At 40.8% G+C, this 13,316-nt stretch overlaps 1 protein-coding gene across 1 annotated transcript in view; it reads right to left on the bottom strand.

Moving 5' to 3' along the window:
• Nucleotides 1–13,316, bottom strand: part of ETNPPL (ethanolamine-phosphate phospho-lyase) — a 55,773-nt gene that overhangs the window by 26,166 nt on the left and 16,291 nt on the right. Inside the window, exons 2-3 of the mRNA XM_083178334.1 lie at nt 2,868–2,986; nt 2,542–2,701 (exon numbers count right to left, since the gene is read on the bottom strand). Coding sequence (XP_083034460.1) covers nt 2,542–2,701; nt 2,868–2,986 — 279 coding nt within the window. The remainder of the gene's footprint in view (nt 1–2,541; nt 2,702–2,867; nt 2,987–13,316) is intronic.

Below are 13,316 nucleotides of genomic sequence, written 5' to 3'. Positions count from 1 at the left end.
TAAATAAATGCAGATGATGTATTGTTACATTGCAGAAAATGTAGATGCATTTTACATACTGTATGAACACTCATTGAGGAAGATGTATTAAACTTTGAGAGAGATGAAACAGAGAGAGATAAAGTACAAACCTATCTGCTTCTAACTGCAAATTTACAGTTTGAAAAATGTCAGTTAGGTGCTGAATTGGTGCTGTGAGGCAAATTTATTGATTGATATTCTTGTTATCACTCATTCTAAATTATAAATGGTGCTGCAGCCATTCACCTCTTAAATGTCATACAATATGTTTGAAAAATTACAGGAGCTGATTGACTGGAGCACTATTTATCATTTGTAATAAATCATAACAAGAATATAGTCCCACCAGATTGCAAGGCAGTCCTGATGGGATTCAATTATATATGAATGCTACAGGAGGTTATGTGGGGTTTCTGGAATATTATAAACTTGCCTGAAGAGGTGAGTTTTCAGGGAACCCTTCTAAGTTTGGAGGCTAGAGATGAGCCTTATTGTGCATGGAAGGGCATTCCATATGGTGGGTGCTGCCCGATTAAATATGTGTCTTGTGAATGTCTAGATTTACACAAACTTCATTGTAGCCTTTAGAATAATTAAAATATTAAAGCTCAATTGGGTGTGGATTATTAGATAGACCGGGTGAACTGTAATAGAATGATAGATTCAGAATGTGAGAGATTTGGTAAGAATTCTCCATTTTTTTAAGGTGGCAATCATTTACACTGCCAAAACCAGTTTGATTTTGCGGTGTAAATGATTGCCACATTAAAAAGCCTGGAGATTTGTTACCAAATCTCACAACATGTCAACATGCAATATGGTGACAGGGTCAAAAGGTTGAAATGGAAAAGTTTGACAAGGTCAAAATGTTGACATGAAAATGGTAGACACATTACAAGGTTAACATACGTTTTTCACATTTTTTGGGCTATAAACTGTTGACATGGACCCTCAATTACTATAAAATAAACACAACGTGCTTCGGGCTCAGTGCCCCACTGCGCTCAGCATATGATTATATTCTACCTCTATGCCGACATGGATGGTGAAGTAAGAACAAGCTGGTTTTAAAATAAGATCATGAAAAACCCATGTCGACCTGGTCATGTGTCTACCTTTTCATGTCGACAGTTTGACCATGTCGACATTTTGACATTGTTGGCCTATTCTATGTTGACCTTTTGGGGTGGACCTATTGACTGTCTATCTAGACACTGGAACCAGCTCACTTTTAGTTAATTCTGTTATCATTACAGAGTCATTGCACATTATACTGTATGACCCTTGTCACAAGTTACAGTTTTCCGTAATTCGGGGTTAATTAGTATGGGAACTAGTAGTCTAGCTGTTGTCTCTTATCTATCTGGCACAAACGTTAATTATAAATGGTTCCAAAATCTATACTAGAAAGTAGAAACAGAAAACACATTTGTTTTTGCTGATGCCTTTGGCTTTTCTTGGCCCACACATGTAAAGTCCACAACCATATGTAAAAGGTAATCTATGGTTCAAATGTTTCTAGAAAACAATGTAGAAAATGGGCTAGGCTAGTAAACATTGGGTGGGTATTACAGATGAGATACCTTGTATACCTATAGTAGTGATGATTCCAGCACTGAACTGCACATAAATGCCTTCACTGTATATTTATATTGTAAAATTAACACCTTATATTGTAGCTAATTCTGTTTGTAGCATATGATATAGGAAATGGTGAAGATTTGGGGCCTAGGAGTTGTGGCCCATTTATAGAATTGATCATTTATGGGGACATTTTGAATTTCTGTGTAAAATATGAATTTTACCTCTGCACATTCATACAAAGTAATAGTTATGTCTGCATCCTTATGGACAGTCAGTCACATCCTGCACTTACAGTATAAAACAATTAGTGGATGCATGAAGCAGTAATAAGGGAGGAGAAGTGATAAAGTGCCTGGTACTTTATCACCGGCCAATCAGCTCCTGACTGTTAAGTTACAGGCTGGGTTTAAAAATGAACAGTCAGGAGCTGATTGGCAGCTGATAAAGTAGGAGACATTTACCATATTTTCTCACTTCTCCTCCCTTATCACTGCTTCATACATCTACCACTCATTAACTAAGCCATCAGTTTGTGTAACCATTGATGGTCATCCATGGAAAAGTTTGTAGTCATCGATGGTGAATTGTCCCTAGACTTACATATACAGCAGTCAGGAAAGGGGAAACTAGCAGATGCTTGAGCCTGATGCTTATTACAAAAAAAAACCATGACTCCTTATATGTATACCTTATTATTTTATGTAATCTCCTGTTACATTGGGTATTAATAAAGAAAAAAACATTTTATGAGTTTTATTTCATAGTTCATTACCACATAATCTGCCTGTCTGCTTTTTGGTCATTGAGTGGGCTTAGATATTAGATTTTATTATCTTTCCAGGTATGGCTGCCTTTACTCAGACTTATAAACCAGATCAGAATAATATAGAATGTAAATATAGAGTAATGATCTAGTATCCAGTTTAATATGCGTACCCGGAGTTAACAAAATAGCAGACAGAAAGCTGCTCAGGGAGGGTGGCTGTTAGGCGTTCGGCATACTGAACTAGATTGTCATGCAGGAACCTAGAGTTTGTGTTCAGTAACTCCATCTGCTTGACTGCAGCCTTTGTCACATCGGGATGGCTGTGTCCAACTGCAAGACAAGGGATTATGCATTATTCATGGGCCCTCCTAAAAGCACATACTCATCCATTGAGATCATAGGAAAACAAAAGGACCTCTAGCAGTAGCGTTATACAATCTGTTGAGCACCTGTGTATATTGCCTTACTCAATGTAATATTTTATTGATGGACTTACCATGAGCTACATTATTTATGCAGTCCAGATATCTTTCTCCCCTTTCGTCATACATGTACTGCCCCATCGCTTTTATTATCTTAATAGGATCTTTTGCAAAAAATACTTTGCATGATGATCTGAAAATTAAGTAAGAAAAGTATAATGAATTACTGGCTGTTATAGTATGGCTGTTATAGTTCATACACAGTGGTCTGCAAACTCATATTTCACATTTCTGGTACTGTACCTCTACAGTATATCTGGTTTTGTAAATGAATAACTTGATATTCATTTAATACAGGTACACCACTGATAATCCAGCACTCTTGGTTTCGACATTGTGCCGGATTATCCATTATACCTATAATTCGCTCTCCCGTGTTCTCAGCGCTAAGCTAGTCACGTGGCCCTCCCCGTCACTTATCTTCCTCTGCAGCGCCGATCATCCACTGCTCTTCATCCCCCCCGCAGTATCGCCCATCACTCTACACTGCCTAAAACTAAACCATCCCACTGGCCTTTGAAGCCCTCCTCCCACCAAATTGTATCTCTCCTAACCCCCCCCCCCCCCCCCCCCCCGGCACCTCAAGTGTCCAGATTAAAGGAGGTACCGGAAAATCAGCGTTGTACCTTGATAGTAAATACATTTGAAGCCCAAACTTACATCACACATCACTGACTCTTGCCTTCTGCAATTCATGCAACATAAAGTCTGGATTTGAAAGGTGCTACTACCTATTAACTTACATTATAATTAATACAATCATCTTTTAAATACCCTAAAACTCCAAAAATTACATATTTTATATTGCAATTTATTTTTAATGAATGAAGTCACAGACAGCATTCTCTGAATAACAGCTTGCCCAGAAGAGGCAATCACTATCCAGTTAAGGCTATCAAATATAATTATGCAAACTAGGCCAATAATGCAAGAAACCATATAGATCCAGTATAATCATCTTTTAAATACCCTAAAACTCCAAAAATTACATATTTTATATTGCAATTTATTTTTAACCCCTTCCTGACAGAGCTAGTTTTTGCGTTCCTGACAGAGCCATTTTTTTCAAATCTGACATGTCTCACTTAAGTGGGGATAACTTTTTTTTGCTTTTACTTATCCCAGTGATTTTGAGATTGTTTTTTCGTGACACATTGTACTTCAAATTAGTGGTAAATTTGGGTCGATACAGTCTGTGTTTTTTTGTGAAAAATACCAAAATGTCGTGAAAAAATGGAAAATTTAGCGATTTGCAAAATGTTAAATTTTCTGCTTGTGAGACAAATAATCATACCACTCAAAATAGTTAATAACTAACATAGACCATATGTCTACTTTATGTTTCCATCATTATTTCAACTTCCTTTTAATTTTTTTGGACACTAGGAGGCTTACAATATGAATAGCAAATTCTCAAATTTTCAAGAAAATTTCAAACACTGATTTTTTTAGGGACCAGTTCAGTTCTGATATGACTTTGAGGGACTTGTATGTGAGACACCCCCATAAATGATGCCATTTCAAAAACTGCACCCCTCACAGTATTCAAAACAGCATTTTGGAAGTTTGTTAACCCTTTAGGTGTTTCACAGGAATTAAAACAAAGTGTAGGTGAAATTTCAAAATTTCATTTTTTTTGCAGATTTGCAATTTTAATACATTTTTCTAAGGAACACAGTACATTTTACTAGAGAAATGTGACTAAAAATTGATTCCCCCAATTCTTTTGTTTTCAAAAATATCCTATATGTGGCCCTAGTGTGCACGGTGACCAAACCACAGGCTTCATAATAGAAGGAGCACCTACTTGATTTTGGAGCCTCCTTTTTATGAGATTATTTTTTAGGCACCATGTAGGTTTCTAGGCACCATAAGATGCTAAAATTTAGGAACCCCCCCACAAGTTACCCCATTTTGCAAACTACACCCCTCAGGGAATTCATCTAGGGGTATAGTGTACATTTCAAACCCCCAGGGGTTTCACCAATTGTGGTACAACTGGGCAGTGAAAATGAAAAATTACATTTTTTACACAAAAATGCAGTTCTGGCTCAAAATTTTTCATTTTCACAAGGAATGAAGGAGACAAAGCACCCCAAAATCTGTGCCCCAATTTCTCCCGAGTACCGCAATGCCTCACATGTGACCAAAAAATACCAGTTGGGTGCATGGCAGGACTCAGAAGGGAAGGAGTGATTTTTGGATTTTGCAGCTCAGATTCTGGTGGAATTTTGGTGGGTGCTATGTCGCATTAGCAAGACCCCCCAAGCACCAATACAGTGGAACCCCCCCACAAGTGACCCCATTTTGCAAACTACACCCCTCAGGGAATTCATCTAGGGGTATAGTGTACATTTCAAACCCCCAGGGGTTTCACCAATTTTGATACAAGTGGGCAGTGAAAATGAAAAATTACATTTTTTTACACAAAAATGCAGTTCTGGCTCAAAATTTTTCATTTTCAGAAGGTATGAAGGAGAAAAAGCACCCCAAAATCTGTGCCCCAATTTCTCCCGAGTACGGCAATGCCTCACATGTGAACAAAAAATACCAGTTGGGTGCATGGCAGGACTCAGAAGGGAAGGAGTGATTTTTGGATTTTGCAGCACAGATTTTGGTGGAATGAATGGTGGGTGCTATGTTGCACCAATACAGTGGAACCCCCCCACAAGTCACCCCATTTTGCAAAGTACACCCCTCAGGGAATTCATCTAGGGGTATAGTGTACATTTCAAACCCCCAGGGGTTTCACCAATTTTGATACAAGTGGGCAGTGAAAATGAAAAATTACATTTTTTTACACAAAAATGCAGTTCTGGCTCAAAATTTTTCATTTTCAGAAGGTATGAAGGAGAAAAAGCACCCCAAAATCTGTGCCCCAATTTCTCCCGAGTACGGCAATGCCTCACATGTGACCAAAAAATACCAGTTGGGTGCATGGCAGGACTCAGAAGGGAAGGAGTGATTTTTGGATTTTGCAGCTCAGATTCTGGTGGAATTTTGGTGGGTGCTATGTCGCATTAGCAAGACCCCCAAAGCACCAATACAGTGGAACCCCCCCACAAGTGACCCCATTTTGCAAACTACACCCCTCAGGGAATTCATCTAGGGGTATAGTGTACATTTCAAACCCCCAGGGGTTTCACCAATTTTGATACAAGTGGGCAGTGAAAATGAAAAATTACATTTTTTTACACAAAAATGCAGTTCTGGCTCAAAATTTTTCATTTTCAGAAGGTATGAAGGAGAAAAAGCACCCCAAAATCTGTGCCCCAATTTCTCCCGAGTACGGCAATGCCTCACATGTGAACAAAAAATACCAGTTGGGTGCATGGCAGGACTCAGAAGGGAAGGAGTGATTTTTGGATTTTGCAGCACAGATTTTGGTGGAATGAATGGTGGGTGCTATGTTGCACCAATACAGTGGAACCCCCCCACAAGTCACCCCATTTTGCAAAGTACACCCCTCAGGGAATTCATCTAGGGGTATAGTGTACATTTCAAACCCCCAGGGGTTTCACCAATTTTGATACAAGTGGGCAGTGAAAATGAAAAATTACATTTTTTTACACAAAAATGCAGTTCTGGCTCAAAATTTTTCATTTTCAGAAGGTATGAAGGAGAAAAAGCACCCCAAAATCTGTGCCCCAATTTCTCCCGAGTACGGCAATGCCTCATGTGTGACCAAAAAATACCAGTTGGGTGCATGGCAGGACTCAGAAGGGAAGGAGTGATTTTTGGATTTTGCAGCTCAGATTCTGGTGGAATTTTGGTGGGTGCTATGTCGCATTAGCAAGACCCCCAAAGCACCAATACAGTGGAACCCCCCCACAAGTGACCCCATTTTGCAAACTACACCCCTCAGGGAATTCATCTAGGGGTATAGTGTACATTTCAAACCCCCAGGGGTTTCACCAATTTTGATACAAGTGGGCAGTGAACATGAAAAATTACATTTTTTTACACAAAAATGCAGTTCTGGCTCAAAATTTTTCATTTTCAGAAGGTATGAAGGAGAAAAAGCACCCCAAAATCTGTGCCCCAATTTCTCCCGAGTACGGCAATGCCTCACATGTGACCAAAAAATACCAGTTGGGTGCATGGCAGGACTCAGAAGGGTAAGGAGTGATTTTTGGATTTTGCAGCTCAGATTCTGGTGGAATTTTGGTGGGTGCTATGTCGCATTAGCAAGACCCCCAAAGCACCAATACAGTGGAACCCCCCCACAAGTGACCCCATTTTGCAAACTACACCCCTCAGGGAATTCATCTAGGGGTATAGTGTACATTTCAAACCCCCAGGGGTTTCACCAATTTTGATACAAGTGGGCAGTGAACATGAAAAATTACATTTTTTTACACAAAAATGCAGTTCTGGCTCAAAATTTTTCATTTTCAGAAGGTATGAAGGAGAAAAAGCACCCCAAAATCTGTGCCCCAATTTCTCCCGAGTACGGCAATGCCTCACATGTGACCAAAAAATACCAGTTGGGTGCATGGCAGGACTCAGAAGGGAAGGAGTGATTTTTGGATTTTGCAGCTCAGATTCTGGTGGAATTTTGGTGGGTGCTATGTCGCATTAGCAAGACCCCCCAAGCACCAAGACAGTGGAACCCCCCCACAAGTGACCCCATTTTGCAAACTACACCCCTCAGGGAATTCATCTAGGGGTATAGTGTACATTTCAAACCCCCAGGGGTTTCACCAATTTTGATACAAGTGGGCAGTGAACATGAAAAATTACATTTTTTTACAAAAAAATGCAGTTCTGGCTCAAAATTTTTCATTTTCAGAAGGTATGAAGGAGAAAAAGCACCCCAAAATCTGTGCCCCAATTTCTCCAGAGTACGGCAATGCCTCACATGTGAACAAAAAATACCAGTTGGGTGCATGGCAGGACTCAGAAGGGAAGGAGTGATTTTTGGATTTTGCAGCACAGATTTTGGTGGAATGAATGGTGGGTGCTATGTTGCACCAATACAGTGGAACCCCCCCACAAGTCACCCCATTTTGCGAAGTACACCCCTCAGGGAATTCATCTAGGGGTATAGTGTACATTTCAAACCCCCAGGGGTTTCACCAATTTTGATACAAGTGGGCAGTGAAAATGAAAAATTACATTTTTTTACACAAAAATGCAGTTCTGGCTCAAAATTTTTCATTTTCAGAAGGAATGAAGGAGACAAAGCACCCCAAAATCTGTGCCCTAATTTCTCCCGAGTACGGCAATGCCTCATGTGTGACCAAAAAGTGGCAGGACTCAGAAGGGAAGGAGTGATATTTGGAGTTTGCAGCACAAATTCTGGTGGAATGATGGTGGGTGCTATGTCGCATTAGCAAGACCCCCAAAGCACCAATACAGTGGAACCCCCCCACAAGTGACCCCATTTTGCAAACTACACCCCTCAGGGAATTCATCTAGGGGTATAGTGTACATTTCAAACCCCCAGGGGTTTCACCAATTTTGATACAAGTGGGCAGTGAAAATGAAAAATTACATTTTTTTACACAAAAATGCAGTTCTGGCTCAAAATTTTTCATTTTCACAAGGAATGAAGGAGAAAAAGCACCCCAAAATCTGTGCCCCAATTTCTCCCGAGTACGGCAATGCCTCACATGTGACCAAAAAATACCAGTTGGGTGCATGGCAGGACTCAGAAGGGAAGGAGTGATTTTTGGATTTTGCGGCTCAGATTCTGGTGGAATGAATGGTGGGTGCTATGTGGCATTAGCAAGACCCCCGAAGCACGGTGAAATTATGAACCTAATATTCCATAGATGTGTGGTATATTTTAAAACACTCCTTTATACATAGGCCGGGTTTGTCGGGGCAAGTGTCACACTGGAAAATAGTTTGCTTTCTTATTCCCTTTTTATAGCAAACTTTGCACCTTTTTTGTGTCCTGCCCTTTTTTCCAGTGGAGGGGATTTCATCAGGAAAATGCTGCCCTGGTACAATACGGGGGCCAGTACTAGAAGTACTGGGGCCCTCTGCCTGCTGGTTCCCAAATATTAGGCCCTTTATGACTTCCTCTTGAAAGTGCATAAATGTCCCCCTCTGGCCGGTAGAACGGAATAGCACGTAAGCGTTATACAGTGCCATCTGGATGATATACACGGCCACCTTCTTGTACCAGATTTTTGTTTTCCGCAGGGCACTGTACGGCTTCAGTACCTGATCTGAAAGATCCACTCCGCCCATGTACCTATTGTAATCCAGGATACAATTAGGTTTTGAGGTGTGGGTACTGGTACCTCGTACAGGGACGGAGGTGGTACTGTCTCCGTGAATTGTTGTCAGTATAAGGACATCCCTCTTGTCCTTATATTTGACCAACAACATATTTTCGTTGCATATTCCCCTGCTTTCACCCCTTCTCATTACTTGGGCAATGTGCGTTTTTGGGAGGCCTCTTTGGTTCTTGCGCACAGTACCGCAAGCTGCTGTACCTCTTGAACCAAGGGCCTTAAACAGGGGGATGCTAGTGTAAAAGTTATCCACATAGAGGTGATAACCTTTATCCAGGAAGGGGTGCACTAAATCCCAGACAATTTTCCCACTAACACCTACGAGGGGGGGGGGGCATTCTGGCGGTTCAATTCTTGAATCCTTCCCTTCATAAACCCTAAACCTGTGGGTGTACCCTGAGGTGCTTTCACACAGTTTATACATTTTTATGCCATACCTTGCCCTCTTACTGGGAAGGTACTGGCGGAATTTAACCCTACCTTTAAAATGTATAAGGGACTCGTCGATACAAATAAATTTTTCAGGGATGTACACCTCTTCAAATTTGGCACTGAAATGATCAATGACCGGCCTGACTTTGAATAGCCGGTCAAAGGTGGGATCATCTCTGGGCGGGCACTGTGCATTATCGGTGTAATGTATAAATTTAAGAATTGTCTCAAATCGAGTCCGGGTCATGGCCATACGGTAAAATGGAGTACTGTACAGAACATCTGTACTCCAATATTGCCTAATTTCTGGCTTTTTTACTATGCCCATATGAAACACCAGACCCCAAAACGTCATCATCTCTACTGCATCTACAGGGGTCCACCTAGCAAATGATGACGTGGGGTTTTGAGCAATAAACTGCTGGGCATATAAATTAGTTTGGTCCACCATTAAATTTATAAAATCATCAGAGAAAAATAATTTGAAAAAGTCAATTTCTCTGAGACCTGTGGAATCAAATTGGATTCCTGGCATGGCCAAAAACTCAGGAACCTGGGGCTCAAAATTGTCTGGTGGTGGGGTCCATACGAGATCAATTATTGGGGGGGGGGTCTCAGCTGCTCTACGGGGGCGTCTTTGAGGGGGTCCCTCATCACCAGAGGAGGAAGAGGAGCTTAAGACGAATCCTTCAAATTCCCCGCTTGCATCACTGGCTGTGTCAGAGTCAGAAGCAAGCATGGCATATGCCTCCTCCACTGAATACATTCTCCTGGATGACTGGGAGGACATTTGGGAGGACATTTGGGAGGACATTTGGGATGCCATTTTTATTTTTGTGTTACTGGTAGTGAAATGTTTCAACACGTGTATAGTGTAGGGGGGGGTACAAACTTTATTTCAACCTGGGGGGAATGTAGTGTGTAATGTGTATGTAGTGCAGAAAAAAAAAAATACTTTATACCAAAAAAGAAAATTGAAGGGGTTAAAAAAAAAAAAAAATTGAAGGGGTTAAAAAAAAAAATTGAAGGGGTTAAAAAAAAAAAAAGGTCCTGCGCCAAAAATTGAGCACAGATGTTGGTCAGTAACGTCTGTCACTGAACAGCGCTCAAAGGCAACAGGAATTTGATCAAAAAAAAAAAAATAGATCAACCCTGTGCCGAAAAAGCTGATCAGTGATGTACGTCACTGATCAGCGCACAGTGGCCACAGGACACCCACAAAATCACAGTGTGTGTAAAAAAAAAATTAAAAAAAGACCACACAGCACCCACAAAAAAAAAAAAAGGTGATCAGTGATGCGACACTGATTACCAGTGAGGGGCAGCAGGTGCACAACCTTTGGTGCAACTGACAGGTATATATATAAAAAAAAAAAAACCTCTGTACCCCCAAAAAAGTTGCTGATCACCTCAGATATAGTGATCAGCACAAAAGGCGGGGGCAGCAGACACAAAATTTAGCACTCTCTATCACTCTCTGTCACTATCTCTCTCTATCTCTCTATCTCTCACTATCTATCACTCTATGACACTGCAGCAGCAGCACTGACAGGTATATCTATATATAAAAAAAAACCTGCGCCCCCAAAAAGTTGCTGATCAGTTAATTTATACTGATCAGCACAAAAGGAGGGGGCAGCAGTCAGTTATATAAAAAATATATAGCACAATCTGTCACTATCTCTCTCTATCTCTCTCTCTCTATCTCTCTCTATCTCTCTATAACTATCACACTGCAGCAGCACAAAATATAGCACTCTGTCACTAGGCCTCTCTATCTATCTCTCTCTCTCTATCTCTCTCTATCTCTCTATCTCTATCTATAACTATATCACACTGCAGCAGCACAAAATATAGCACTCTCTGACACTATCTCTCTCTCTATCTCTCGCTATCTCTCTCTATCTATCTCTATCTATCTCTCTATCTAGCTAATACACTGCAGCAGCACAATTTCACAGCACAGTATCTCTCTCTATCTCTCTCTATCTCTCTCTATCTATCTCTCTATCTAGCTATTACACTGCAGCAGCACAATTTCACAGCACAGTATCTCTCTCTATCTCTCTCTATCTCTCTCTATCTCTCTCTATCTCTCTCTATCTATCTCTCTATCTAGCTATTACACTGCAGCAGCACAATTTCACAGCACAGGAAGGCACAAGTAGCAACAGGATCCAGGAAGCATCCAGCACACTACAAGCACAGATCAAGCAGTGATCAAGCAGTGATGAAGCAGTGATCAGGTAAGTATGGAGCAAGGTTCTGGTCAGTATATGGCGGCAGGTGGGCACGGTGACCGCACTGCACGCTATTCCAGACCGGAATGGCGTCTGCAGTGCAGTCACCGTTAGTTTAAACCCCCCTCCATGGCTGTGATTGGTCCGTCGGTCCGACGGACCAATCACGGCCTTTGGGGGCGGGCGGGGTGAGGTGGGGTGACACCAGTGTCACCCTTACACCCCGCGGTGATTGGTGCTGTACTTTACAGCACCAATCACCTCCGATCCCGTGTCACCGGCGAACGTTATTCGCCGGTGACACAGGAAAACGCTGTGAATGGCTGTTCACACTGAACAGCCAATCACAGCGATCGCCGACGGGGGGGCGGCATCGCAGCCCCCCCTGGGCATGCACGGACATGTCTGCTGTCAGGGACAGCAGACATGTTGAAACTGTCACCGCGTCTATAGACGCGGTGACAGTTTAAATCCATGACGTACATTTACGCCATGTGTCGGGAAGTGCTTCCCGACCATGACGTAAATGTACGTCAAATGTCGGGAAGGGGTTAATGAATGAAGTCACAGACAGCATTCTCTGAATAACAGCTTGCCCAGAAGAGGCAATCACTATCCAGTTAAGGCTATCAAATATAATTATGCAAACTAGGCCAATAATGCAAGAAACCATATAGATCCAGTATTTTACTATAATAAAAAAATAATTTTCATTATTACTATTAGAAATGAGCGGTTTGAATTTAATCGGTTATGTTTGGATCTCAAAATGGTATCTTATTGGCTATTCGGCCAGTAAGATAAATCCAAATTTAGGCAAGTATGGCGAATGAAACAGTAAATACTGTATGATAACTCATTTCTAATTAATATAGGACAACAATATGATAGTCACTCTTATAACAGAGAAAGAGAATCTGTTAGTTAAGCTGAACATTGGAAGTAGATATACCGTAGCCATAGCAAACTAGGCCAATAATGCAAGAAACCATAGAGATCCAGTTTTTTACTATAAAAAAAAAATTAATGTTCATTATTACTATTAGAGATAAGCAGTTTGAATTTAATCGGTTATATTCGGATCTCAAAATGGTATCTTATTGGCTATTCGGCCAGTAAGATAAATCCAAATTTAGGCAAGTATGGCAAATGAAACAGTAAATACTGTATGATAACTCATTTCTAATTAATATAGGACATCAATATGATAATCTTATATGATCACTCTTATAATAGAGAAAGAGAATCTGTTAGTTAAGCTGAACAATGGAAGTAGATATACCGTAGCCATAACAAACATTCCCGTCTTCCGCGTGACTTCAGAGTCTGTGCAATTTTAGTTGTTTATCCTGGGTCTTGCTAAACCAGATCAGACTTGTAAATGACTAGATAAGTACAGTCAGCTGTCTCTGAGCATAATGTGTAGGCAGATTATCTTTCATGAACAATAGCCGAACACTTGCCAGAAACCAAGTAAAACTTTTAAATGAAACACTTTTATTATTTATTTACAGTTTCTTATTTAGACAGAGCCGGCCCTAGC

Source organism: Crinia signifera, chromosome 1 (assembly GCF_055691185.1).
Source record: "Crinia signifera chromosome 1, ASM5569118v1, whole genome shotgun sequence".
In the NCBI taxonomy this organism is placed as follows: Eukaryota; Metazoa; Chordata; class Amphibia; order Anura; family Myobatrachidae; genus Crinia; species Crinia signifera.
Note: the sequence above shows the minus strand (reverse complement) of the source record. Positions and strands in the feature narration are given on the sequence as shown.